At 38.3% G+C, this 27,283-nt stretch overlaps 1 protein-coding gene across 1 annotated transcript in view; it reads left to right on the top strand.

The window, feature by feature from the left end:
* Window positions 1-27,283, top strand: part of Fmn2 (formin 2) — a 334,557-nt gene that overhangs the window by 72,459 nt on the left and 234,815 nt on the right. Inside the window, exons 3-4 of the mRNA XM_031379313.1 lie at window positions 9,005-9,152; window positions 23,875-23,930. Coding sequence (XP_031235173.1) covers window positions 9,005-9,152; window positions 23,875-23,930 — 204 coding nt within the window. The remainder of the gene's footprint in view (window positions 1-9,004; window positions 9,153-23,874; window positions 23,931-27,283) is intronic.

Below are 27,283 nucleotides of genomic sequence, written 5' to 3' on the forward strand. Positions count from 1 at the left end.
TTTCTCAATATAAATTTAAATAACTCCAAACATATTAACTATATGATATTTTAAAATAATATATCACTATTTGTTCTTTAAATGAATATAAACAGATAAAGTCTTTTTATTTGTTTGTTTGGTTGGTTTGGTTTTAGTAGAGCTTAAAATCTTGACTGTTACTGTGGTACAAACCCAAAATAAGAACAATTTTCAAACACTGGAGTTCATTGTAATAAGGCTGTACTTCAATGACCCTCACATCACCAAAGGATTTTACTTCCATAGTAGCTAAGCTAAGAGTTGACAGTTCTGCCGTGTCAAGGAGTGAATTGTAGGCACGATTTTTGGATACAGATTTCCTGCTATGGTCAAAGCTATTTGACTGGAGTGATTGTCTTCATTCTCAGCCCACAGAGAACAGGTTACATTCATTTAAGAAATGGTATAGGTATTAAGATGATCTATCCATGAAGTTATTCACCAACTGTTTCCAGGAACAATAGTTCTGCTTGGAGGGTGGCACAGACATTAGGTGAGGGTAAGAATCTGATTCATTGGCTGTGATGATTTTGAAAAGCATTCATCTCAGAGAAAGAGTAATTTATAAAGTCCTCTTCTTCAAAATTGATACCATAGGTACAAACGTCAAGCAAAACACTCAGTCTCACTCTTTGTGAGCCACTTCCCAAATTAATTGTCTACGTTTCTTTTGGCTGTACAAATGTTTTTGAAATATGTAAGCTGTTCTGAAAACCATAGTATAGTGCAAAAACTTCAAATAAACAATCCTACCAACAGAGAGGCTGAGATAGGAGAAGCATAGTTTCAAGACCATTATGTGGTACACAGCAAGACACCTCAGGTACAAACAAGCAGAAAGTGTATATAGATTGTACAATATTGGACCTATTTCTCCAATTACCAAATTAGAGAGACCACCAGATGATAGCCAACAATTTTTTAATTCCTCATACTTTTAAATCTGAATCGATTAGAATAAGTTGGTAATATTAATTTTCATATTAAGAGATAAAAGGAAAAGCAATTGTTACATCCTGTTATTTTTGTTGTAAGGGGTGGAATTAGGTTTGTGTGGATTTGTTGAAAGATTACTTTCTTGCTTCTTCTAGGGTGTAGTTGTGCTCCTTATGTTGATGTTTTCCATATATTATCCTTTGTAGGGCTGGATTTGTGGAAAGATATTGTGTAAATTTCGTTTTGTCATGAATTATCCTGGTTTCTCCATCTATGGTAATTGAGAGTTTTGCTGGGCATAGTATCCTGGCCTGGCATTTGTGTTCTCTTAGGGTCTGTATGACATCTGCCCAGGATCTTCTAGCTTTCATAGTCTCTGGTGAGAAGTCTGGTACAATTCTGATAGGCCTGCCTTTATATGTTACTTGAACGTTTTCCCTTACTGCTTTAACATTTTTTTCTTTGTTTAGTTCATTTGGTATTTTGATTATTATGTGATAGGAGGAATTTCTTTCTGGTCCAGTCTATTTTGAGTTCTGTAGGCTTCTTTTATGTTCATGGGCATCACTTTCTTTAGGTTAGGGAATTTTTCTTCTATAATTTTGTTGAAGATATTTTCTGACCCTTTAAGTTGGGAATCTTCTATTTCTATACCTATTATCCTTAGGTTTGGTCTTTTCATTATGTCCTGGATTTCCTGGGTGTTTTGGATTAGGACCTTTATGCTTTTTGCATTTTCTTTGCCTGTTGTGTCAATGATTTCTATGGTATTTTCTGCCTCCAAGATTCTTTCTTCTATCTCTTATATTCTGTTGGTGATGCTTGCATCTATGAGTCCTGATATCTTTCCTGGGTTTTCTAACTCCAGGATTGTCTCCCTTTGTGATTTCTTTATTATTTCTATTTCCATTTTTAGATCCTGCATGGTTTTGTTCATTTCCATCACCTCTTTGACTGTGTTTTCCTGTAGTTCTTTAAGGGATTTTTGTGTTTCCTCTTTAAGGGCTTCTAGCTGTTTATCTGTGTTCTCCTGTATTTCTTTATGGGAGTTGTTTATGTCCTTTTTGTAGTCCTCTATCATCATCATGAGAAGTAATTTTAGATCTGAGTCTTGCTTTTCTGGTGTGATAGTGTGACCAGGACTTGTTGTGGTGGGAGAATTGGGTTCTGATGATGCCAACTAACTTTGGTTTTGTTTATTTATGTTCTTATGCTTGCCTCCTGCCATCTGGTTATCTCTAGTGCTATCTGCACTGGCTATATCTAACTAGAGCCTGTCCTTTCTGTGATCCTGGTTGTGTTAGCACTCCTCAGAGTCAAGCTATCTCTGTGATCCTGTGATTCTGGGTGTGTTAGCGTGCCTGGGAGTGAAATCTCCTCTGGGTATTATGGGACTCACTGTTGAGTTTGCTCCTAAATTCTCCTCAGGGCACCTGTTCCTGTCAGACTGGAAGGAACCAGTGCTACTGGTCTGGAGGAGTTCCTGCATGCCTGGGTCCTGCTGCTCCCAGTTACTCCCATTGTTGGTACAGATGTGTCCTCCTCAGCTCTGATCCTATGATCCTGGGTGTGTTAAAGTGCCTGGGAGTGGAGCTTACTCTGGGTGTTGTCGGTTTACATTCTTCTACATGTTGACCACCACTTGAACCAGCACCATTTGTTGAAAATGCCATCTTTTTTTCACTGGATTGCTTTAGCTCTTTTGTCAAAGAGCAAGTGACCATAGGTGTGTAGGTTCATTTCTGGATCTTCAGTTCTATTCCATTGTTCTACCTATCTGTCTCTGTATCAATATCATGCAGTTTACTTTATCACAATTGGCTCTGTAGTACAGCTTGAAGTCAGGGATGATGATTTCACCCAAAGGTTTTTTATTGTTGGGAATAGTTTTTGCTATCCTCAGATTTTTATTATTACAGATGAATTTGCAAATTGCTCTGTTTAACTCTGTGAAGAATTGAGTGGGAATTTTGGTGGGGATTGCATTGAATCTGTAGGTTACTTTCACCAATATGGCCATTTTTACTGTATTAATCCTGCCAATCCATGAGCATGGGAAATCTTTCCATCTTCTGAGATCTTCAATTTCTTTCTTCAGAGACTTGTAGTTCTTTTTTTTTCTTAGATATTTTCTTTATTTATATGTTATATGATATCTCCTTTCCTGGTTTCCCCTCTGGGGAAAAAATAAACCTGTTCCCTCTCCCCTCCCCCTGCTCACCAATCCACCCTCTCCTGCTTCCTGGCCCTGGCATTCCTGTACACTGGGGCTTAGAATCTTCACCGGACCAAGGGCCTTGCCTCCCATTGATGACTGACTAGGCCATCCTCTGCTATACATATGCTTCTGGAAACATGAGTCACACCATGTGTACTCTTTGGTTGGTGGTTTAGCCCCTGGGAGCTCTGAGGTTACTATTTAGTTCATATTGTCGTTCATCCTAAGGGGCTGCAAACCCTTCAACTCCTTGGGTCCTTTCTCTAGCTCCTTCTTTGGAGACCCTGTACTCAGTTCAATGGATGGCTGTGAGCCTCTACTTCTGTATTAGTCAGGCACTGTCAGAGCCTCTCAGGAGACAGCTATATCAGGCTTCTGTCAGCCAGTACTTGCTGGCATTCACAATAGTGTCTGGATTTGATAATTGAATATAGGAAGTATTCCCATGTGGAACAGTTTCTGGATTCTCCTTCCTTCAGTCTCTGCTCCATAGGAAACTTGTAGTTCTTGTCATACAGATCTTTCACTTGCTTGGTTAGAGTCTCACCAAGGTATTTTATATTATTTGTGATTATTGTGAAGGGTGTCGTTTCCCTAATTTCTTTCTTGGCCTGTTTATCCTTTGAGTAGAGGAAGGCCACTGATTTGTTTGAGTTAATTTTATATCCATTCACTTTGCTAAAGTTGTTTATCAGGTTTAGGAGTTCTCTGGTGGACTTTTTTGGGTCCCTTAAGTGTACTATCATCTGCAAATAGCGATATTTTGACTTCTTCCTTTCCAATTTGTATCACTTTGATCCCCTTTTGTTGTCTAATTGCTCTGGCTAGGACTTTGAGTACTGTATTGAATTGGTAGGTAGTGAATGGGCAGCCTTGTCTAGTCACTGATTTTAGTGGGATTGCCTCAAGTTTCTCTTCATTTAGTTTGATGGTGGCTACTGGTTTGCTGTATAATGGTTTTACCAAGTTTAGGTATGGGTCTTGAATTCCTGATCTTTCCAAAACTTTTATTGTGAAGAGGTGTTGGATTTTGTCAAATGTTTTCTCAGGATCTAATGAAATGATCCTGTGGTTTTTTTTCTTTTACTTTGTTTATATAGTGGATTATGTAGATGGATTTCCATATATTGAACCATCCCTGCATCCCTAGGATGAAGCCTACTTGATCATGATGGCTGATCATTTTGATGTTTTCTTAGATTCAGTTTGTGAAAATTTTATTGACTATTTTGGCATCAATATTCATAAGGGAAATTGGTATGAAGTTCTCTTTCTTTGTTGAGTCTTTTTGTGGTTTAGGTATCAGAATAATTGTGGCTTCATAGAATAAATTGGATAGTGTTCCTTCTGTATCTATTTCATGGAATAGTTTGCAGAGAATTGGTATTAGGTCTTTTTTGAAGTTCTGATAGAATTCTGCACTAAACCCATCTGGTCCTGGGCTTTTTTTTTGGTTGGGAGACTATTAATGACTGCTTCTATTTCTTTAGGGGTTATGGCACTGTTTAGATCATTTATCTGATCCTGATTTAACTTTGGTACCTGGTATCTGTCTAGAAAATTGTCAGTTGATCCAGATTTTCCACTTTTGTTGAGTATAGGCTTTTGTAGTAGGAACTGATGATTTTTTTTGGATTTCCCCAGTTTCTGTTGTTATGTCTCCCTTTTCATTTCTGATTTTGTTGATTTGTATGCTATCTCTGTGCCCTCTGGTTAGTCTGTATAGGGGTTTATCTATCTTGTTGATTTTCTCAAAGAACCAGCTCCTGATTTTGTTGATTTGTAATATAGCTCTTTTTGTTTCTACTTGGTTTCAGCCCTGAAATTGATTATTTCCTGCTGTCTTCTTCTTTTGGGTGTATTTGCTTCTTTTTGTTCTAGAGCTTTGAGATGTACTGTCAAGGTGCTAGTGTATGTTTTTGGAGGCACTCAGAGCTATGAGTTTTCCTCTCAGCACTGCTTTCATTGTGTTCCTTAAGTTTGTGTATGTTTTAGCTTCATTTTCATTAAATTCTAAAAAGTCTTTAATTTCATTCTTTATTTCTTCCTTAACTCAGTTATCATTGAGTAGAGCATTGTTCAGCTTCCATGTATATGTGGGTTTTCTGTTGTTTTTTGCTGTTATTGAAGAACAACCTTAGTCCGTGGTAATCTAATAGGATGCATGGGATTATGTTAGTCTTCTTGTATTTGTAGAGGCTTGTTTTGTGACCAATTATATGGTCATTTTTGTAGAAGGAACAATTAGGAACTGAGAAGAAGGTAAATTCTTTTGTTTTAGGATGAAATATTCTATAGATATCTGTTAAATCCATTGGACTCATGACTTCTGTTAGTTTCACTGTGTCTTTGTTTACTTTCTGTTTCCAAGATCTGTACATTGATGAGAGTGGGGTGTTGAAGTCTCCCACTATTATTGTGTGAGTTGCAATGTGTGCTTTGAGTTTTGGTAAAGTTTCTTTTATGAATGTAGGTGCCCTCGCATTAGGAGTATATATGATCAGAATTGAGAGTTTTTCTTGGTAAATTTTTCCTTTAATGAGTATGCAGTGTTCTTCCTGATCTTTTTTTAATAAATTTTGGTTGAAAGTTGACTTTATTCAATATTGGCTATTTTATTTTGTTTCTTTGGACCATTTGCTTGGAAAATTGTTTTCCAGTCTTTTCCTCTAGGTAGTAACTATCCTTGTCACTGAGGTGTGTTTCCTGTATACAGCAAAATGCTGGCTCCTGTTTATGTATCCTGTCTTTTAGCCTATGTCTTTTTATTGGGAAATTGAGTCCATTGATGTTAAGAGAGATTATGGAAAAGTAATTGTTGCTTTCTGTCATTTTTATTGTTAGAGGTGAACTTATGTTTGTGTGGCTATCTTCTTTTGGGTTTGTTGAGATAAGATTACTTTCTTGCTTTTTCTAGGGTGCAGTTTCCCTCCTTGTGTTGGAGTTTTCCATCTATTATCCTTTATAGGGCTAAATTTGTGGAAAGATATTGTGTAAACTTTTTTTCATTGAATATCTTGGTTTCTCCATTTATGGTAATTGAGAGCTTTATTGGGTATAGTAACATGGGCTGGCATTTTATTCTCTTAGAGTCTGAATGACATCATCTGCCTAGGATCTTCTAGCTTTCATAGCCTCTGGTGAGAAGTCTGGTGTTATTCTGATAGGTTTAAATTTATATGTTCCTTGACTTTTCCCCTTATTGCTTTTAATATTCTTTCTTTGCTTTGTGCATTTGGTGTTTTAATTATTATGTTACAGTAAGAATTTCTTTTCTGGTCCAATCTATTTGACTTTGGTAGGCTTCTTTTATGTTAATGGGCATCTCTTTCTTTAGGTTAGGGATTTTTTTCTTCTACAATTTTGTTTAAGATATTTACTGGCCCTTTAAATTGGAAATCTTTGGTCTTTTCTATACCTATTATCATCAGGTTTGGTCTTCTCATTGTGTCCTGGATTTCCTGGATGTTTTGGATAAGGACCTTTTTGCTTTTTGAATTTTCTTTGACTGTTGTGTCAATGTTTTCCACGATATCTTCTGCCCCTGAGATTCTCTCTTTCATCTCTTGTATTTTGTTGGTAATACTTACATCGATGACTCCTGATCTCTTTTCTAGGTTTTCTATTTCCAGAGTTGTCTCCCTTTGTGATTTCTTTATTGTTTCCATTATTAGATCCTGATGGTTTTGTTTAATTCCTTTACCTGTTTGGTTGTGTTTTCCTGTAATTATTTAAGAGATTTTTGTGTTTGCTCTTCAAGGACTTCTACCTGTTTACCTGTGCTTTCCTGTATTTCTTTAAGGGAGTTATTTATATTCTTCTTAATGTCCAGTATAGTCATCACAAGATGTGATTTTAAATCTGAATTTTGCTTTTCAAGTGTGTTGTGATATCCAGGATTTGCTCTGGTGGGATAACTGGTTTCTGATGATGTCAGGTAGACTTGGTTTATGTTGTCTAGGTTTGTGTGCTTGCCTCTTACTCTGGTTTTAGTTGGTGTTGCAGGGTTAGCTCGACGATGCAGATGGAGACAGGAGGGCTCCTTTCCCTGGCCCCTCCACGGTTCCTGTGCCCTATGTGCTCATGGAGGGCCCCTCTTTGGCCAGTTATTGGCCAATGAAAGTGTTGGTCTCACCTGTGAGCTTAGAAGTGGCAGCACTCCTGGGAGACCAGCTCTTTCTGGGAGGGATTTGGGTATGGAGGACCGTGGGACAACCTTAGTTCTTGGTTGCAGATGTTGACTAGAAGGATCCTGTTTCTGGCTGCTCAGTGGTTCCTGTGCCCTGTGTGCTTCTGGCAGGTCCCTCTTTGAACAGTTCTTGGACCAAATGTGGTGGTCTCATCTGTGGGCTTAGGTGTGACAGCACTCCTGAGAGACCAGCTCTCTCCAGGCCATTGGAGATCTTTTAAAATTTTAGATATAGGCATTCTTTGCTATAATGAGCACTCATTATAGCTTTTACTCTTATTCCATAGGTTTTGGTTTATTGAGTTTTAATTTTAAAAAAATAATGCTTTAAATATTTTCTTACTTTGTGATGTAGTATATGTATGTATGTGTGTGTGTGTGTGTGTGTGAGTGTATGTGGGGGGGTGGGTGTTAGGGTCACCTGCATGTCTTGGCTTAAGTGTTGTGGTCAGAGAGTAACTTGTTGGAGTCTGCTTTCTCCTTCTACCATGTCACTCTGACTGTTTGGGAACTAAGTAGACTAGTCTAGCCTTGAATTTTAATAGAGTTGCTCTTTCCTCTGCCTCCCAAATGCTGGAATTAAAGGTGTACAGCACCATGCATAGTACAAGGCATATTTTGATACTGGACTGATTTATGGATTCTTAACCTAATATATAAATTCTAGAGTCATCTGCCCACGAGGAACTCATTTACTTTATAATCTCATCCTGGTGGTTGTGATATATTTTCCTCATAGTCTGCATTCATTTCTACTGTGTGTCTTCTGCATTGCTTTAGTCCATGCTGACCAGAATATGCTAGGGAAGTGAGTATACCACAGCAATGTAAAAGGTACACACACACAAACAAAATCTAGTGAATGAATGTATAGGTACATGTATCTTAAAGGGACTGGCATTGACCTGGAGTCCTGATGATTAGTTTTGAGATGTTTATAAGCCTCCATGGACACTGTCCAGTTTGTCTCCTGGCATAAGGTACACACAGGAGCCTTCTCATTTTGCCCGCAGTATATGTCCACACCTGTCAAAGCCTTCCTTTGTTTTAAGAGTCAAATATAATGTTACTCTTAACCAGGTTCATTTACTTTTCCATGTCCTTCCTTCCTGTTCTCGTCTGGTACCCAAATTAAGCCACTATTATTTTCCTCGTGATATCCAAGTATATACTATCCTTTTACTTTCCAGCAAGTGTATACACAGTTCTTAATGGGGCATCTTCTCAATGTGGCGATACATATTGGTAGTTTCAAGTGATGGAGAGACTAAGAAGAAGGATGGCTTGAGTCCAGGAGCTCACTGCCAGTCTGGTAAATAGTGATAGAAATTCTGTCTGAAAAATTAAAACCAAACTCAGCCAAACACAAATCAACAAAGTTAAAGAGAACTCACATTCTGATGAGTTAGAGATGTATTTTCAAGACATGTAATTCAGCATCTGGAGTCTCTCATCTAATAGTTCAATGAAATATCTCTTCCTGCAAGTAGACAGACCTAGGTTTTTACTATAGTAAGATGATATTTTGATGTTTTAGATATCTCTACATATCTCTTTTTTAATATTCTCTAATATATCACCTGTTTATTTTTTATGACTGAATTGATAACATTTCCATTTAAATACCCTTTTAAATATAGCAAGATCAACTTTACACCTGGGCTGCAGTTAGTCAACCCACACATTCGATGGATTACAGCGAAGGGCAGTTTCCCAGGAGAGAACCATCCATGTGGCCACCATCCAAACTTCCTGACGAAGAGCCCAGTCCTAAGGACGTTGACACAGGTAGGATGTGGGACAGCCAGCTTCTCAAGATTATGTGATGTAATGTGGAGTTGAACACTTGCTGGGTAGTGAGTCTGTAGTCTCTTGCAGGTACTGTTTTAGCATATCTCCTGCTGCCAACCTGTTAAAACCAATGGAAAACCTGAGACACTTGCCCAAAGCTGCTAGGGTTAGAATATAGAAGAGTATCACCCACACTGGGGTTCTCTAGGAATGTCTACATTTACTAAAGTTTGAGAACCTTTGTCTACAGACCCTACCTACCAACAGTTTCATTCTGTTTTGCCTAAGAGAACCTAAAAGGGACATTTTTCTCCATTGTCTCTGAATGTCATTGCTTAAGGTTTTCTTTGTACTTCAAAAACTTCTCTTCTTTACCTATAGAGATAACTGGGGAAGGAAAATAAGAATGTATATTTTCTTAAATTTTACTTTAAAATAATTGTGCAATATTCCAATGTAATCTACTTTTTCTGAAAAAAAAATACTTTAGCTCCCTTTGGTCATCTTAAACTATTTTGTGCTATTGGCTAGGAAGATTATTTGAGGCTTGAATCAGTGTTAATTGGAAAAATTCACTAGAATGATGGTTACTTGGGAGAGTCCAGGATCGCTTGCTGAACTGAGCAGGAGTAAGTACTATCTCCTGATGTATAAGTGAAGACTAAATAGAACATCATTGTTTCTCACAGCTCTCCTTACTGCAGATCTTTGCAAGTGATACTGTAGGTTTCAGAGCTGAGGTCTTGACCACATCTTAGCAAGAAAGAGGTGACCATAGAAGCTTAATTTTGGCTTGTTGTGAAAGGGAAAAATATAAGACTCTGTACTACATCAACTTTGTGACGTGAGGCAAGTTATCAAACTGCTGTATACATTTCCTCACCTATGGAATGTTAATGAGAACAGCATCCACTGTGAGATATGATTTTGAGTAATGCATATGCTCCTCTAAAGCCTTAGAGTGAAGAATAGTGTCAGAGCCAATGGAAATGGTTGGTCTCATTGTTATAATCATCATTAAAGTTATTTTCTATCTTCCTCATGAATTTCCTTTAAAACTAATAATAACTCTGTTAATGGTTTTCCAGGCTTCTATCTACATTTCTATACAGAGTTCCCATCTCTTGTTTTCACCTGTTTCTTGGTAAATGTATTTTACCATTTATTCTTTATAACAGTGTACCAAATGGAGACTACACAGAACATCACATATCCTTTTTTAAATGCTCTGTGTTTTAGAGAAACTACTTGCTTGCTATTCACTAGTTGGCATATAATCCAAGAAATAAAATAAAAGCGTAAATGTGTGAGAGAATATAAAGATATTGTTTCACAAAAGACTCTGTTTACTACAACTCTTAGAGATAGTGGTTGATCAAGAGTCCAGGAAGATTCCACACATTAAATTCTTCAGAGAAATAAGAGAGTTTTGATAAGACATACCTGAAAAATCCAACATGTGAATGTAGATATTTTTAGTTTCAAAAAGGGAAGAACTCAAAGTAAAGATTTTTTTTTTATATCCTGTAGTATGCATGATTGTCTTTATGCTAAAAATGCCATTGGATGAAATTCATAGGTATAGGTGGAATTGTTTTAAGCAGTTTTCTTGAGAGAGAGAGAAATCAATGGTTTCTCTTCATTCCTTCATTTGCATCAATATTTGGCATAATATTTCAATGTCCCTACTATAGGTTTTTCAACTTTTCTGGCTGCGTTACTAACATTTTTCTGTAATATTTGGCAATACCTTAGAAGCATTATCCATCTTTGGGTTTCTGGAGGAACACATGGCTGAGAACGAATTGAAAGTGGTCCCCTGAATTTTAGTTTGACAAGGAAACCAATGGGGCCGAATCAGGAGCTGATGATTTGCTTGGCGCCTCTGTAGATTAACAAGACTTGCAAAATGCCTGGGCAAGTGATTTTAATATGATGATTTTTTTTTCCTTTTAAAATGTGCATTCATGAAGAAGACGATAAGGGTAAGTAGAAAGTAGTTTAAACCACCAACCTGTGTTTTCCTGATCCATCTGTTTTCTACCCCAAACACTGAGCATTGTTTTTTTTTTTTTCAAAAGCATTTTAATGTTGCTTTTCCATTCCTACTGTGTTGCATTCACATGGAAAAAGACAAGGGGGCATTCTCATTTTTGAGGACCCATACCACCTCCCCTCTTCCTGTCAGTCAAATGTAAGAATGAGTAGCCAGTATCACAGAAAACCCTATAGATGAATGCCTTGTATCACTTGTGAGTTTTAATAGCATGATTATCATTAGTTGTCAACTATTTACATATGCCCAGCTGGTAGTTACGTACTATTGTGTAGTGACATAATACTTTAAATTGCAACATGTGGCAATTTTAAAGTTTTTTTTTTTTTAGAGAAAACAATCCTGCAGACCCAACTCTTATTTATTTTTTAAAATTTTTCCATTAACTTTTTTAACTGAGGGAGTGTCCTTTTTTCTTCTACATCTGAAAAATGACTGTTCATTCCTATGTGCAGCCAAGTCAGGTTTGTGCTTCTGGCTCTTCACATTTTTTTCATGTGCTTTAATTGTACCATAATCACTTTTGTAAACCAGCTTCTTCCAACTTTCATCCATTTACCAAAGCATTGACATTTTTTATATAAATTGCATCTGGGGCCAAGAGGAAGACTGTTACGCCTCCTCAATAGTGAAAGCGCAGCCTCCTCAATAGTGAAAGCGCAGCCTCCTCAATAGTGAAAGCGCAGGTTCCCTTTAGTCCTTTGGCTTCTTTCCTCCCCCTTGTGCTATTGTTATTGTCTGAGAGGGAGAGACTCACAGTCTATAAAGTGATCTTGTGAAGAGTGCAGGAGGCATCACAGAAGCATTAATTCTTGTTGGGAAAGAAGTGAGGGCATGGTATGGCCAAGTACTATTGGTAGACGGAAGCATCGTCAGGAAGCAAATCGACTCATGTTTGGCCTTTCTCATGTCGTTCTTCATTTCCACTTTTTATACCCTTTATCTTTTCCTGTAGAGCTTATTTGAATATTTTTCTTTTGGCTAACTTTGTTACAGTGTTACAGTGGTTAGATTTCATCATTTTAAAATGTATTTAAAGATCCTCTTTGGTTTGGTGTTGTATCTATTAAAGAAGTTTGCTCTTTCATATCTGAATGGCACTGATGTGTAAGCCCTGGAGGAAAAGCTGTTGATGGGAAGTTTTATAAGTGAAGTTAGCTGAACTATAAATTCTAGCACATAAACCCAAGAAGCATTAAGAAAAGTCAAGGCAATATATTTCCAGAATATATATAACTCCTTGGTTACTGTGTCTAAAGATGCAAAATGGCTGAAATTCTAAACAAAAAAAATCAAAGGTCTCCTTATAAAAATCAACAAACTTAAAAGGCATAAAACTCAACAAAATTAAATAAGATAAAAATGAGCATATGAACATGATGAGAAACCAATCTAGAGGTTGGGCAAGGATATTTGTAATGTAGACAAAAATACTAAGAATGTGACTGAGACATTCAATAAGGACATTGAAACTAAAACAACAAACAAACAAAAAACCCAACTAGACAAAACAAATGTAGGCAATGAAGATGTTGATAAATGAAGATCACAGTGGAATGCATCACTAGGTCAGTCAGAAGAAAAAAGGGGCCACAAGACAAAGTCAAGAAAATGTAACATTTCAATGTCAACAAAGAATAAAGGGGACTAGAAACTATAGTGACTTTCAGGAACTCTGGGACCTTTCTCATGTTTCTCTTCATTTTCACTTTTCATTCCCTTTTCATTCATGTCCCTGTTAAAGACACAAATTTAAAAAGTTATGAAGTAGAACAAAGAGATGAGATCAAAAGTACCAGACATGGAAAATACACTCAGCGACATTACAGGGGAAAATCCCCAGATCTATGGAAAGAAATGGACATCTAGGCACAATAAGAAGTTAGAGCCCCAAGTAGACATGGCTGAACAGAGAACCTCTCAACAACATACTAGTTGGTAAATACTATGATCAGAGAACAAAGTAATGCTATTACAAGCTATAAGACAAAATGTCTAAATCTCAAAGAAATATGCATTAGAATAACCAAAGCTGAAAGGTTTTGCAATTCCATAGGAAGAACAACAATACCAACCAACTAGACCCCCCCCCCAAAGCTCCCAGAGACTAAACCACCAACCAAGGAGTATATATGGGGACCCATGGCTCCAGGTGGATATGTTGCAGAGGATGACATTACATGGCATCAATGGGAGGGGAGCCCCTTGATGAGATGGGAATGGGTGGGCAGGTATGAAAGCACCTACATACAGACAGTAGGGAGTGGGGAAGGGATAGGTTTTGTGGAGGGGAAACTGGGAAGGGGATAACATTTGAGGTGTAAATAAATAAAATAACCAATAAAAAAAGAATAACCAAAGGCCAGGAAAGAATTGAATTCAATTATTTAGTTCAAGCTGTGAAAGCAAATAACTGCCAACCAATCAAGATTATTATATCCCACGGAGCTATCCTTTAAAAATCAATGAATATAAAGAAACCTTGTAAGATACATAAAAATTAATGCAATTCATGATTACTAATCCAACACAAAGCAATACAGCATGGAGCTGATGAAGAAAATGGTCTCAGTCATAAGAGCACAGGAAATAATAAATGGTAAAATACAGACAGATGAACAAAGGGGAAGTGAGAAAGAATCATATTTATCCAAACCTCTAGTGTGAGGAAGCATGAAAGGAAAGAACAAACATATTTGAATAAACCAGTGAAACACACAACATAATTCTGAGAAGCACCAAACCCTTCTAGACAATAAACATAAATGGACTTAGTTCTCTAGTTAAAAGACAGGATGTGGGTTGAATTAAAACAAACCTCTGACTGTTTTGCTGTTATTGTTTTGTTGTTGTTGTTGTTGTTGTTGACAGGAACACTGGCAAAATACATGAAGAAGCTGGAAGTTAAAAGGGTGGAAATCTATCTCTAAATATGTGTAGCTCTTCTTAGGTCAGAGGAAATAGAAGTGAAGGCAGAATAAGTCACAGTTTTCAAAGTGACTACATATGAGTAAAGGGAACAATTACAAATTCTAAACTTTGATACACTGAATTTCATAAAAGGATCACTAAAGTTTCAAACAGAGCCAGGTAAAATAATAATGTTTGGCAAACTCTGCAGCCAGTCCCACAACACCCAGAGGAAGCTCCACTCCCAGAAGCTCTGACATGCCCAGGATCTTAAGGATCAGAGTTGAGGAGGATACAACATCTGTCCCAACACCTAGAGTAACTGGGACCAGTGGGACTCAGGAAAAGAGGAACTCCACTAGATCAGTGGCACTAGTTCCATCCAGTCTGTCTAGGCTGGTGCCCTGAGCAGACCTTGGGTGCAAATTCTGCAGTGAGTCTTATAATTCCCAGAGGAAGCTGTACTCCCAGGCACTCTAATTAGCCCAGGATCACAGGACTCCAGAATCACAGGATCATAGAGACAGCTTGACTCTGAGGAGTTCTGACATAACAAGAATCATAGGAAGGACAGACCCCAGTCTGATTTAGCCAGGGCAGGTAGCACTAGAGATAACCAGATGGCAGGAGGCAAACATAAGAACATAAGCAACAGAAACCAAGATTACTTGGCATCATCAGAACCCAAGTCTCCCACCATAGCAAGTACTGAACACACCATCCCACTGGAAAAGCAAGCCCTACAAAGGATAATAGAAGGAAAACACCAACATAAGGAGTAAAACTACACCCTAGAAGAAGCAAGACAGTAACCCTTCAACAAACCCACACAAACATAATTCCAACTTTAACAACAAAAATAACAGGAAGTAACAATTACTTTGTCTTAATATCTCTTAATATGAAAATTAATATTACCAACTTATCCTAATTGATTCAAATTCAAAAGTATGAGGAATTGAAAATTTGTTGGTTATCATCTGGTGGTCTCTCTAATTTGGTAATTGGAGAAATAGGTCCAATATTGTACAATCCATATACACTTTCTGCTTGTTTGTACCTGACAGTGTCTTGCTGTGTACAACATTATGGTCTTGAAATCATGTTTCTCCTATCTCAGTCTTGCTATTTGTAGGATTGTTTATTTGATATTTTTACACTATACTATGGTTTTTAGAACAGCTTACATATTTCAGAATTATATATACAGCCAAAAGAAACATAGACAATTAACTTGGGAGGTGGCTTGTAAGAGAACAACAAAGAGTGGGACTGAATGCTTTGCTTGATGTTTGTGACTATTGTATCAGTTTTAAATAAGAGGACTTTATAAGTTACTCTTTCTCTGAGATGAATGCTTTTCAAAATCATCACAGCCAATGAACCAGATTTTTACCCTCACCTAATGTCTGCACCACCCTCCAAGCAGAGCCATTGTTCATGAAACAGTTGGTGAATGACTTCATGGATAGACCATCTTAATACACACACCATTTTGGATAGACCATCTTGATACACACACCATTTCTTAAATGAATGTAACCTGTTCTCTGTAGGCTGAGAATGGAGAAAGTCACTCTAGTCAAATAGCTTTGACCAGAGCAGGAAAGGCACAGCAGAACTGTCAACTCTTAGCTTAGTTACCAGGGAGGTAAAATCCTTTGGTGATGTGAGGGGCATTGGTGATGTGAGGGGCATTGTAATAAGGGGCCTTATTACAATGAACTCCAATGTCTAAAAATTGTTCTTATTTTGGGCTTGTACTACAGTAAGAGCCTAGATTTTAAACTCTACTAAAAACAAAAGAAACAAGCAAACAAAAAGACTTTATCTATTTATGTTCATTAACAAAACTAGTAGTGATGTATTATTTTAAAATATACAGCTAATATGTTTGGAGTTATTTAAAATTTATATTGAGAAAAACATGTATTTTCAATATTGCTGTAGACAAGCATTTACATAAGATTGTTTAATTGATTATTTTATATCAAACAACTTTTATACTACTCATTTTTATTGTTGCAATATTTTATAAATTTTAAAGAATTTGACAAAATAATAAAAGGTATTGAAGGGAGGGGTCTCTGGGAGGAGATGGGGTACAAAAGGGAAAGAAGAATGTGATGTAATTCTGTTTACTTAAAATGTTTTTAAATGTTAACATTTAGATAAACTGAAATTATGTATCTTTTCTCATCATAATGCAATAAAATTTAAATCAATTTAAAAAATAATGTTTTATTTAACACCCCAGCACCATCAATAGTGTGATGATCTAGACAAACTCCAGGAAAGAGATAAATTATATCATAAATTAGATTGTCTTAATAGACATCTAAAAAGTTTGACAGCTGAATAATCCAAATTATTTTCATTATCTTGCGACATGTTATCTATAGTCTATCATGTCTTAGTATTCAAAGCCCAAGACTTAACAAGTAAACATAGTTGTAACAATTTATTGTGCTATCAAATTATTATATTAAACTGGAAATCCTCTGCAACAGAAAATTTGAACACTAGTACATAAAGATGAAGTAATATAATCCTGAATGGTCATATTTGAAGAAATCAAGAAGAAATTTAAACAAAATTGAAATAAAACAAACCATCCATCCACTTGATGGCAAATGAATTGAACAACCTTTAAAATAGGATTTATAGATGAAAAAATCTTCAGCTATAGGGAGATATGTTACCGTCCAGCTGTAACCATAGGGAAGGGTTTTCTGGAAATATGGAGTTAGGAGAAAATTGGCTAGCCATAATTAATCTTACCCACATGGAAGGCACCTTAAAAATTAGACAGCATTCAAGAGGTATGGTCACCCACCATCTTGCATTTAATGAATTCTTTGTTACAAGCCAACAGGTAGAATAGGTGAGGCAAAACCCCTCCCCCAAGTTCATCAGCATGCGGGCCCAATCAGCAGCTTCTTTGGTCTCTGTAGAGGCGGGACTTCCGATGTAACTGGAACCAGGAGAGAGGCATGGCAAATAGCAGGAGGTGGGCAGAGAAGTGTGGTTATGAGAGGCAGGCAAGGTCTGAAGAATCAGCCCTCACGCCAGGAGAGTTACAGAGATACACATGAAACTACACTATTATTGTTTCTTCTCAATCAGAATGGCAAAATTCATGAAAATAAAAATTAAGCTTAAAGACCTGAACCTTAGAGCCTAACCAAAGTTATTCAGTTTGCAGCTCGGGCGATAGCAATAAGCAGAATGAGACGTAGCAATAACTAGTCAGTTTCATTATGTGATAGGTATGGTCTTGGTGGTGCCTTACGAATGAGAATTTATTTTTTTCTTCAACACCTCAATGAAGTAGCTTCTCTTATTTTATTATAATTGCCTTCATTGCTAAGGACTTAGTTCATAGAGCCAGCCAATGCCCAAGAAGGACAGAAATGGGAGTTGTTTAGCTCCAGGGTCTTAATTCTCTGGTTTATATCTGTCTTTGAGCTTTGACATCCTCATATATCAAATTGTATGGCACCATGTGAACCCTACCTAGCCTTAGACTCACAATGAGAAGCATGATGAGGACTTAAAGGTCATTCATAGTTCTAATGAAGTGGGAGGCTCATGTTTGGCAAATTTGAAAATTTGAGTAAGCAAGCAGATGGTAAGACAGGTGAGCTAGAGACAAGTAATCTTGAACCTGAATGTTACCCCATGCTCAGAGCTGGACAATTAGTCTGGGCTTAGAGTGGGTGTCCATCTTTCTCTTTTTTCTTTTCTTTTTTTTTTTTAGATATTTTCTTTATTTACATGTAAATTTCTCCTTTCCCAGTTTCCCCTCCAAAAAACAAACAAACGAACAAACAAAAACAACAAGAACAAACCCCTGTTGCCTCCCCTCTCCCCATGCCTGCCACCCCACCCTCTCCCACTTATTGGCCTGGCATTCCCCTACACTGGGGCACAGAACCTTCACAGGGCTGAGGTCCTCTCCTCTCCTCCTATTAATGATCGAATAACTTTGGTTAGGCTCTAAGGTTCAGGTCTTTAAGCTTCTGGTCTAATTTTTTTTTATTATTATTATTTCAAAAGAATAAATAAAGACATTTCTTGCACTTAAAAAAATAAAAAGAAAAGAAAAATTAATAAATAGGAGTGAAGCTGTAGTGAAAATGGAAACATTACACACTGTTGTGTGAATGAATAAAAGCCCTGTGACTATGGACAGTCCTGGCTAGACTACTTAAATCTCTCCAAACAGAACTTCCATGTGATCTAGCTATACTATCCCTAGTGTGTATCAAAACGGATCAAAGTCAGCATAGCACATGCATAAGTGTCTATCCACATCCAGTGCTGTGACATTCACAATAGCCACGTTGAGCAGCTAGACTAGATGAGCCCCAGTAGTTGAGTTAAATAGAGAAAATTATATTTAGGATGATATTTTATTTATTTACATAATGAAGGATGAAATGAGGTGCTTTGTAGTGAATGGACAGAAGCAGTGATCATGGGAGGCAGACACTAGACTTGAGACAAGCATTACTTATTTTCACTCATACATGAAATCTACATTTAACGTATATGATAAATGTACACATATATGGGGGACATGAACGAAGATGGAGAAATGTTTATTGAAAGAAAAGGTACTGTTGATGGGGGACAATACTGGTTAATGGGGAAGGGAAAGCAAATTTTTTCTCATGTAGAATGTGTGTGTGTGTGTGTGTGTGTGTGCGTGCGTGCGTGCATGTATGTGTATGTGTGCATATATGCATGCAAGAGTGCAGACAGGAAACTCCTGAGGAGAATCTCCTTCAGGAGCGATGGTAAGGTTGGACAGGAGAATAAAACTATATATTATCTTAATGAAGCCCACTATTGTATGTGGTAACTAAAGAAAAATTAATAAAAATGTAATATAAAATGCATAGTTTGTTATTAAATTGATTTATACATAATCATAGAATTAATTAGATTGAAAGTTTGTCTTCACAGTGGACAGAAGAGAAATGAACACTTTTAAGGATGGACTTGAACATTCACACTTCACCCAAGTCTTTCACTGTCCATGACAATGAGAGTGGCCAAGACACCAAGTACGGGACTGATTAAGGAGCAGTACAGGCACAGAAAATGCTGGGGCAATATAAAAACAAAACGAAAAATGTCTGTGTGTGTTTGTGTATGTGTGTGTGTGTGTGTGTGTGTGTACATACATGCTGTCTGTCTGTTCGTGTATGTGAGATTGTGTGTGTCCATTCATGCAAATGTGTGTTCATGTTTGTCTATCTGTATGTATATGCAAGTCTGTGTGTGTGTGTGTGTGTGTGTGTGTGTGTGTGTTTGATTCTCTGTGTTTCTTCATGTATAGGGTGAGAATTCTAGTAGAAACTCATTCTGTGTAGATCCTCCAAACGATATTTATTTTCTGGCTGAATGAATTGTATCTTTAAGAAAACATTTTAGCAGCTTCTGAATACCTAAGGTGCAGGAAAGGATCCCAAAGGGAGATGGATCAAATGAAAAGAAAATTAGGATGAAGTAATAAAATGAATCGGAGTTAGATTAGCTTGCTGCAGTGTGCCTAAGAAGAATCTGCAATATTGTAAGGTATTCGCAAATGTATTCCTTAATTTCAAAGTTGGAAAGGGAAGCATGAGCAATTGTGGGACATCCTCAATTGCCATGACCTTGAAAGCAACAGTTGCTTAGGGAAGCAAACATTCTCTAGCCCCAGTATACAGAACATATGTCTCTTATGGCTCCCCAAGAAGGAGGAATTTGAAGATCTGGGGAAATGGCCAAGTGGTGAAGAGTGAATGCTTGCTGTTCTTCTTCCCAAGTTTAGTATTCAACAGCCCATGAGTACCTGTCCTCTCCAGGTCCAGGGTGTACAATACCTTTCTCTGTTTTCCATGGACACTGACACACAGTGCCATTTACAAGACCAGATAGATGCATGCACACATAAATAAAAACAAAAATTTCCAGACAAATTTTGTGTGATGTATGGCAATATGGTATTGCTGACCCATTTCTGTTTTGTACAAATTCTTTTATACTGTTCAGCTAACGCAGGAGTACCAAGAATGAGATGGCTGTTCTCAGTCTCCCTGACACACAATCTAGAGATAGAAGGATGGATTGTGTTTCTGAGTATTTATGTGTGTGTGTGTGGGGGGGGGCATATGCATGCGTGCTTGTGTGAACTCATGTGCGTGGTGCGTTGGTGTGGAGATGGAGTCCTGGGTTCCGAGAATAGATATCTTCTGTTGACACACTATATCAGAATTAAAAGCAGCTACCATGTATGAGACTCTAATCATAATGCACACAGCTTAAACTCTACCCAGTAAATCATCTGTCTCTTAAATTAACTAGATTTGAACTGAGCTGATGTATGTCAGTAAGGAAGATGTCATTCAGGGAATTCTAACTCTGCCCCTATTACTTAGAATGTAAAACTTCTTAAGAATATCGATTTCATTTTTAGGAGGGATATTTTGTATTTTTGGACTGGTGGTGGCGGTTTTGAGTGTCCCCTCACAGTGTCCTCATTGGGTTGACTTTTTAAAAATTCTGGTATTTGAGGGAGAACCCTCTAGTCTCAGAGCTGGTTGAAAGCGATTATGAAAAGTGTCTTTGGTTCTTAGGTTGAGGGAAAGGTGGAAAACGGGTCTAACCACTTTATATAAGGAACAGTTGTGTTCTGAGGAAGCTACATAGAAGCTTGAACTGAGTCATTTTCTCCAATCCACCTGCCCAGTGAGGGGGTCTTGAGTGAGGGTCACTCACAAGCCTACTATTTGCTTTTAGCATGGTATCATTTCCTCCCTACTGAATGGCACCTTTGTTATTTGTGACTGTTTCCCTCTTTTTCCTTCCATTTTTCTCTCTCTTCTGTTGTAGCATTTTCCTTCTTTCCCATGTTTATACCATGTTGTTCTCTTGGCTGTTCTGACTTATTTTCACTTTACTTCTCAGTGGAGTTAATTCGTTTGTACTTCGCACCAGACCCCCTTGGATTCCTGCATCCTAACTTATGATTTTGCAGAGGGTTTTGAGATGTGAATTTTTCTTTGATGTTTTAATACAGTTTGACAAAAGGGATCAATAAAAAGGATGGCGATGGCGATGGGGGTGTGGGGGGCGGAATTTGAACCTGATCTAGGCAACTGCTGAGTAAGATGGAGGGGAGCTGAGGATCTGAGTGTAGAGGTTCACAGAATCCCACTGATAATCGTGCTAATACAGAGTTTCCTGATCATATTGTTCAGGTGAGCTCCCTTGGTGGCACTGAAGACCTGAGCCTGACAGTTTCTGAGGTTTAAAACTGTAGGGAGAGAAGAAAGGAGGGAGGGAGGGAGAGGGGGGTAAGAGAAGGGAGAGAGAGGGAAACAGAGAAACAGAGGAAAAACACAGAGAGGGAAAGAGAGAGAAGCTAGGGATCCTTGTGTATATCTCTGATGTGGAAACAAGCAAAGAAAAATCCTGGAGGGTGAGTAGGCGATTTTACTGTACTATTTAAGTAGCCAGAAGAAAAGACCCCTGTTTTCATGTCTTCTAAGCCAGGACTTGTTTGTGGGTCTCTGAGTGGAAGTGCAGAAGATGGAAGTATATTTGGGGTTTGCTTTATTAAGTGTTGGTTAGTGTTCAAGCAAAAGATCTCTGTTTAAATGGAGATGACCCTGGTGTTAAGTTCAGCACAAGGAGAATACCCGCTTTTGATTAGCCTGCTGAAATAACGCTGTCTGGGATCATGGTTCCATTTTAAAGGCACCTACTTATATTCTAGCCCCTACCCCTGCTCACAGGACGGATGTGCTGGTTTGTGCTATCTTCTGGGGTTTGTTTTTACAATTGTAAATGAAGGACAGGAAAAACCTGGATAGCAGGCTGCTCTATGCTACCTCCTAAGGACACTTTATAAGGTTACTGCTCTCCTTTTTCTTGATACAAGGCTTCATTTTTTTTTTTTTCATTCTCATATTCACTCTGGACTATTTTAAACACGTACTGTTGGCAAGTACTGTTCTCCGTCACAACAGGAGGAAACATCTGACCAAAGGACCTGCTCCCATGGGGTGAATGTTGTGGCAGAGTGTATTACTTGGTTTTCATTATTATCGAAAGCACCTGATAAAAATCAAATTAAAGGATGAAAAGTTATTTTGCTTCATGATCTCAAAGGTTTCTACTTTTGGTGACTTGGTTCCACGATCTTGGATCTGTGGTGAGGCAGTGCATTGTGGGTAGGCGGTGGAGTGGTCCATAGTGAATCAGAGCACTTTTAACCCCTGGGAAGCAGAGAACGGTGAGGTATAGGGTCTCATTATTCCCTTTAAGGGATGCTCAAAGTGACCCACTCTGCCTCATCTTCTAAAGTTCTCCCAACCTCTCAATAACATCACCAACTTGAAATCAAAGCATTGAAAACATAAGTCTTTGGGGGGAAACTTCTTGTTTCCAAAAGATAAGATGGAGTAATCGATAAGTAGCAAAATGGTGAACTGTGAAATGTGAAATGTTGGGTGTGAGGATCTAGCCTATGCAACACAAAAGGGCTAGGGATCAGAAGTCCTGGGGTGGTAGGAGGACACAATTATAACAGAACATACAGGGAGGTCTGAGCAAAATTCTCAGAGAAGGGTCCAAGCCATCAAGGAAGGGTGACACCGCAGGTATCAGGAAACTGGAGACAGCAGCCGCTGTGGCCTTTGAGGCGCCATGGAAGGGTAGAAGAGTGTATGTTTCATCTTAGAAGATGGCCATGTGGGTTGGAGCATAGTGAGCTAGTGGCAATGGTGTGGGGTGTTTACAGAGGTGAGACTCACAGGCAGATGACACAGGGCCGGAGAGCCTAGATGGAGGCCGTGATGCTCATCTGGGTACAAAGAAAACTTTAAAGGCAGCTTCTAATGCATCATGCTCTTCAAACTCTGTACAATTTTTTCTGTAACACCATTGCATGCATCAGTGATGACACTAACGGACAGTGACTGCTCTATGTTATTCTCAATGTCTACGATACACAGCTGTCCCAAATAGCCAAGACTTAAACTCATTCATTCATCTTACCACTGAATGGGCTGCACATCGCTAACAGGCAGAGGATGGATGTGAGACTTTATGTTTATATTCCTAAATTTTCACATTAGCTTCACTTAGAAGATACTTCCCTCCAGCTTAAACAGCAGCAGCAGCAGCAGCAACAACAACAACAACTGCAACAACTGAATCTCTAGACTTTTTTTTCCTAATGTATTTCCAATAAATGGCTAGGAAGACCGAAGGCAGAAAAATCCCTTCAGAATCCATTCTTACTCCCGCCTCTTGGTGGCAGTATTTGTCATCCCTTACCAAAATCAGAACTGAATTGGTTGGTATTTAAAGCCTTTAAAAATCCTGTACGTCCAGACTGAGGTGATCCTATTATGTATGATCTTTCACTAAGTGAATAATACAGTTGAAAACTTATAAGCAGGGACTTCTGGGGGAGGGGAATAAAGAACAATTGAGAAAAGTCATTAAGACTGACATACAGAACAGAGCACAGAGCCCATCCTATGTATAAAATAGCCAACTATACAAGTGTCATCACATGTTTATGAAAACAGTCACGTTCTCACGTTGTGCTAATCGAACTAGAGAAGAAGACTGGTTATTCTTGCTATACACCGTGAAGGATTTAGATCTAGTAGGACTTTTAGCTTTTAGCTGAGAAGATGGGCAATTTTGCTCTTTAAGGTATTAACTGTCTGCTTCTTTCCACTCCAGAACCTCAGTCCTCTGTCTTGGAAAGCCCGAAAAAATGCTCAAACAGTGTCCAGCAGGTAAGAGGGCGTTATTAGGGTGCCAAATCCCCATTTCTGTAATTCACCTTAAAACAGTGATAGAATTGTGGTTGACATTCCTATCTGCACAGATGGCTGGGCTGCCCCGGTATTAGCTTACAGGGGAATCCACTGGGGCGAAGGGAAACACTTGTTTTCATTTACAGTTTGCAATCCCAATCAGCCTTCAAATAGAACCCAGGATTAGCCTTGCAGATCTATATATTATTCTATATCGAACTGGAGGGTTGGTGCCAGCATTTGCTGTCTTCAACAAAACTCCAGGCCGTGTTTGTGCAATGATGTATCTAAGTACATCCTAGAAGTACTCTTTAAAATGATTTTGGCATGGCCTGTCTAATGTCTAGTTAGACACCTTTCCATCCTGCTGTGGTTGGGAACAAGGCCTTTGTGCATGGTTGGCAATAACTGTGTCATGGAGCCATTACAACTCTTAAATTGCTTCAGAGGATGGGACATTTGATGGTATCTATTCAGAGCCTTTCATCTATTACTACCTCTATCTGTAATCCCTGTCCCCAGGAGGCAGAGACAGATAGAGCCTGGAAACTCACTTGGCATAGTCAAATTGGTGAGTTCAAGCTTCCATAAGACACCCAAAAAAGGCAGAGAGTAATTAAGGAAGACATCTGATGTGGACTTATGGCCCCTATATGCATCCACCTGCACACACATGCTCCACAGCACTGTGCAATCATTCACATACACACAGAAATAAATTACTGGAAATGTCCAGAAAAGAAACATTTCATAGAGCATTGACTATGGATAGCAGTTAATTTTTTGAATATACAAGGAATTGTTGAACTTACTTACAATTATTCCCAACTATGCTTTTAAGAATGGTTTCATACTGCATGAGAAAATTAGCTAGTCTACATTGTATGCTAACAGAAATGAGACTCATTCTGTCCTATTGAGTCTGGCCTATGGAAAATGAGAGGAATCTTACTTGAATTCTAAACCTATCTTGGTTTCTGGGTAATGTGTATTGACATGTGTAGATTATGGAGGACATGATGTTCTCCCATCTGAACTCAAGAATTGCTGACATTTGAGAAATCTTCAAAGTGAAGATGGAGACTCTGTTTTAAAATATGCTTATGGTTACATCAAAGTTGTGCTCCTCCTGGAAGTGAGATGGGGTTGTGAGGTTAGTGCAGAATTGAACAATCTCCAGGTTCTGTACACAATACCAGCTAGATGAGCTTTTTGTTTGTTTGTTTGTTCAGAATTATATTTCTTTTTGAGGACAGAGTCATAATAACTTCCTAGCTTCCTGTTTGTTGGTGTGTTTTTGTTTTTGTTTTGTTTTGTTTTCTGAGGAGAGACCTGTATTGACCTGGGTGCGTTAGAAATGCCTGGTGGGCTCAGCCCGTGGTTCTTTAATTAGCTGCAATAATTCGTTTATGGTGAACCAGAGAAAGAAAGCTAAACTGATGATCACGGACAAGTAAAACTGGCAATGGCAAGCAAACCAACCCTCACACTGGGGCTGGAGATACACACGAGAGCATTTCACAACTTTTGCTGCTCTTTGCAGAGGACCTAGGCTGAGCACTCAGGAGCTTCTTCTTCGACCTGTGTAGTCCTTACAGTAATACGTTACAATATCCACCATGTTACCTACCACCGATGAGATGGTACAAAAGAGTCACCTGAGCATTATCCACATAAAAGTCGGCCCATCATAGGGTCTGTGAGAATTACCTGTGTTCACAGCATGCATGCTACAGGTCTTGTAGCTTTAGGGAGTTGCTGTTGGCGTCTCCAAATATCATTTCATTATTTCATCATTTCATTGTAAAAGTTATTCTATTATTTTTTTTAAAGATTTGTTTATTTATTTTATGAATATGAGTACACACCGTAGCTGTACAGATAGTTGCGAGCCTCCTTCTGATTGTTGGGAATTGACTTTTAGGACCTCTGCTCGCCAAAGATTTATTTATTATTATAAGTAAGTACACTGTAGCTGTCTTCAGACACACCAGAAGAAGGAGTCATATGGGTGGTTGTGAACCACCATGGGGTTGCTGGAATTTGAACTGAGGACCTTCGGAAGAGCATTTGGTGCTCTTACCCACTGAGCCATCTCACCAGCCCTATTCTGTTATTTTTAAACTACACCTTTTATGAGAGTGGGATGTCTATAGTAGAGACAGAGAAGCCTATAGTAGAGACAGAGACAGAGAAGAAATACACTTTCGTCTCTTACTTTTGAACTTTTACTAAAACTTTGTGTTAGATTGTATTTATTAATTTTAGTGTGGGAACTAACATATTTTTGCGGATGAAACTCTTTGCAGTTTGCATCTTGGTCACAAGAGGGCAGTTCTGCACCTGTGTAAGTTACCACCACAGCAGGAAAATACCGCTCCTGGCCGGTTGTGTGTGGGTGATGAGCAGAAGTGTTTTGTTCTCCTATCCTGTACTGCTACATTATTCTGAGACTAGAAGAGAGAATATTCAGAACTGTTTAGCCAGGCCTCTATTGCCTTCCTCACGTGTCGTGTCTTCAGGTGCCTGTACTCTCCACTGAAACTATATGGAATTTGTTGAATGAATTTTGAGTGTTACTCTGCTCTGTAGGTAATAATTCTCAGCATCCCACATCCCTAGAAACAGCACATCACCACTGAAGGGCTTTTGCAGTGTGAGGACTCGCATGCTGGTATGGAAGGAAGAAGACGATGTTAAAATAGAACATTTCACCTTTAACAAATACGGTGTGGTATTTAAGCTACAATGTACACAGGAAACCCCTTTGACACCCTGTAAGCATAGAAACAGATAAACATCAGTCATTTTCTCTAGAAATACTCTTTTTTTGACTTACGATTGGTTTTCTGGCGTGTTTCTCACACAGTTGGGTTTCAAAGGATTTATTTCTACTTGTGTGTGTGTGTGTGTGTGTGTGTGTGTGTGTGTGTGTGTGCGAGCACAGGTATGTGCATCCATATGTGTGCATCCATATGTGTGCAAGCATTGACAGAGACCAGAAGCCATCACTGGATTCCCTGGACTTACAGGTACTTTTTACTTTGGCTTTTGGAATTCTAAACATAATTTTTATTTTGCAACATTTTCGTAAATATTTTACCTGCTTTCTTTTTTTTTTTTTTCATTTTATGATATGTAGTAGTACTACATTCTATGTAAGTTAATTTTATTTATTTATTTTTATTTTAGATATTTTCTTTATTTACATGCGAATTTCTCAATTCCCAGTTTCCCCTCCAAAAAACAAAACAAACAAACAAGAACAAACCCCTGTTGCCTCCCCACTCCCCATGCCTGCCACCCCGCCCTCTCCCACTTTCTGGCCCTGG

The sequence above is a fragment of the Mastomys coucha genome, unplaced genomic scaffold (genome assembly GCF_008632895.1).
Source record: "Mastomys coucha isolate ucsf_1 unplaced genomic scaffold, UCSF_Mcou_1 pScaffold1, whole genome shotgun sequence".
Classification (NCBI taxonomy): Eukaryota; Metazoa; Chordata; class Mammalia; order Rodentia; family Muridae; genus Mastomys; species Mastomys coucha.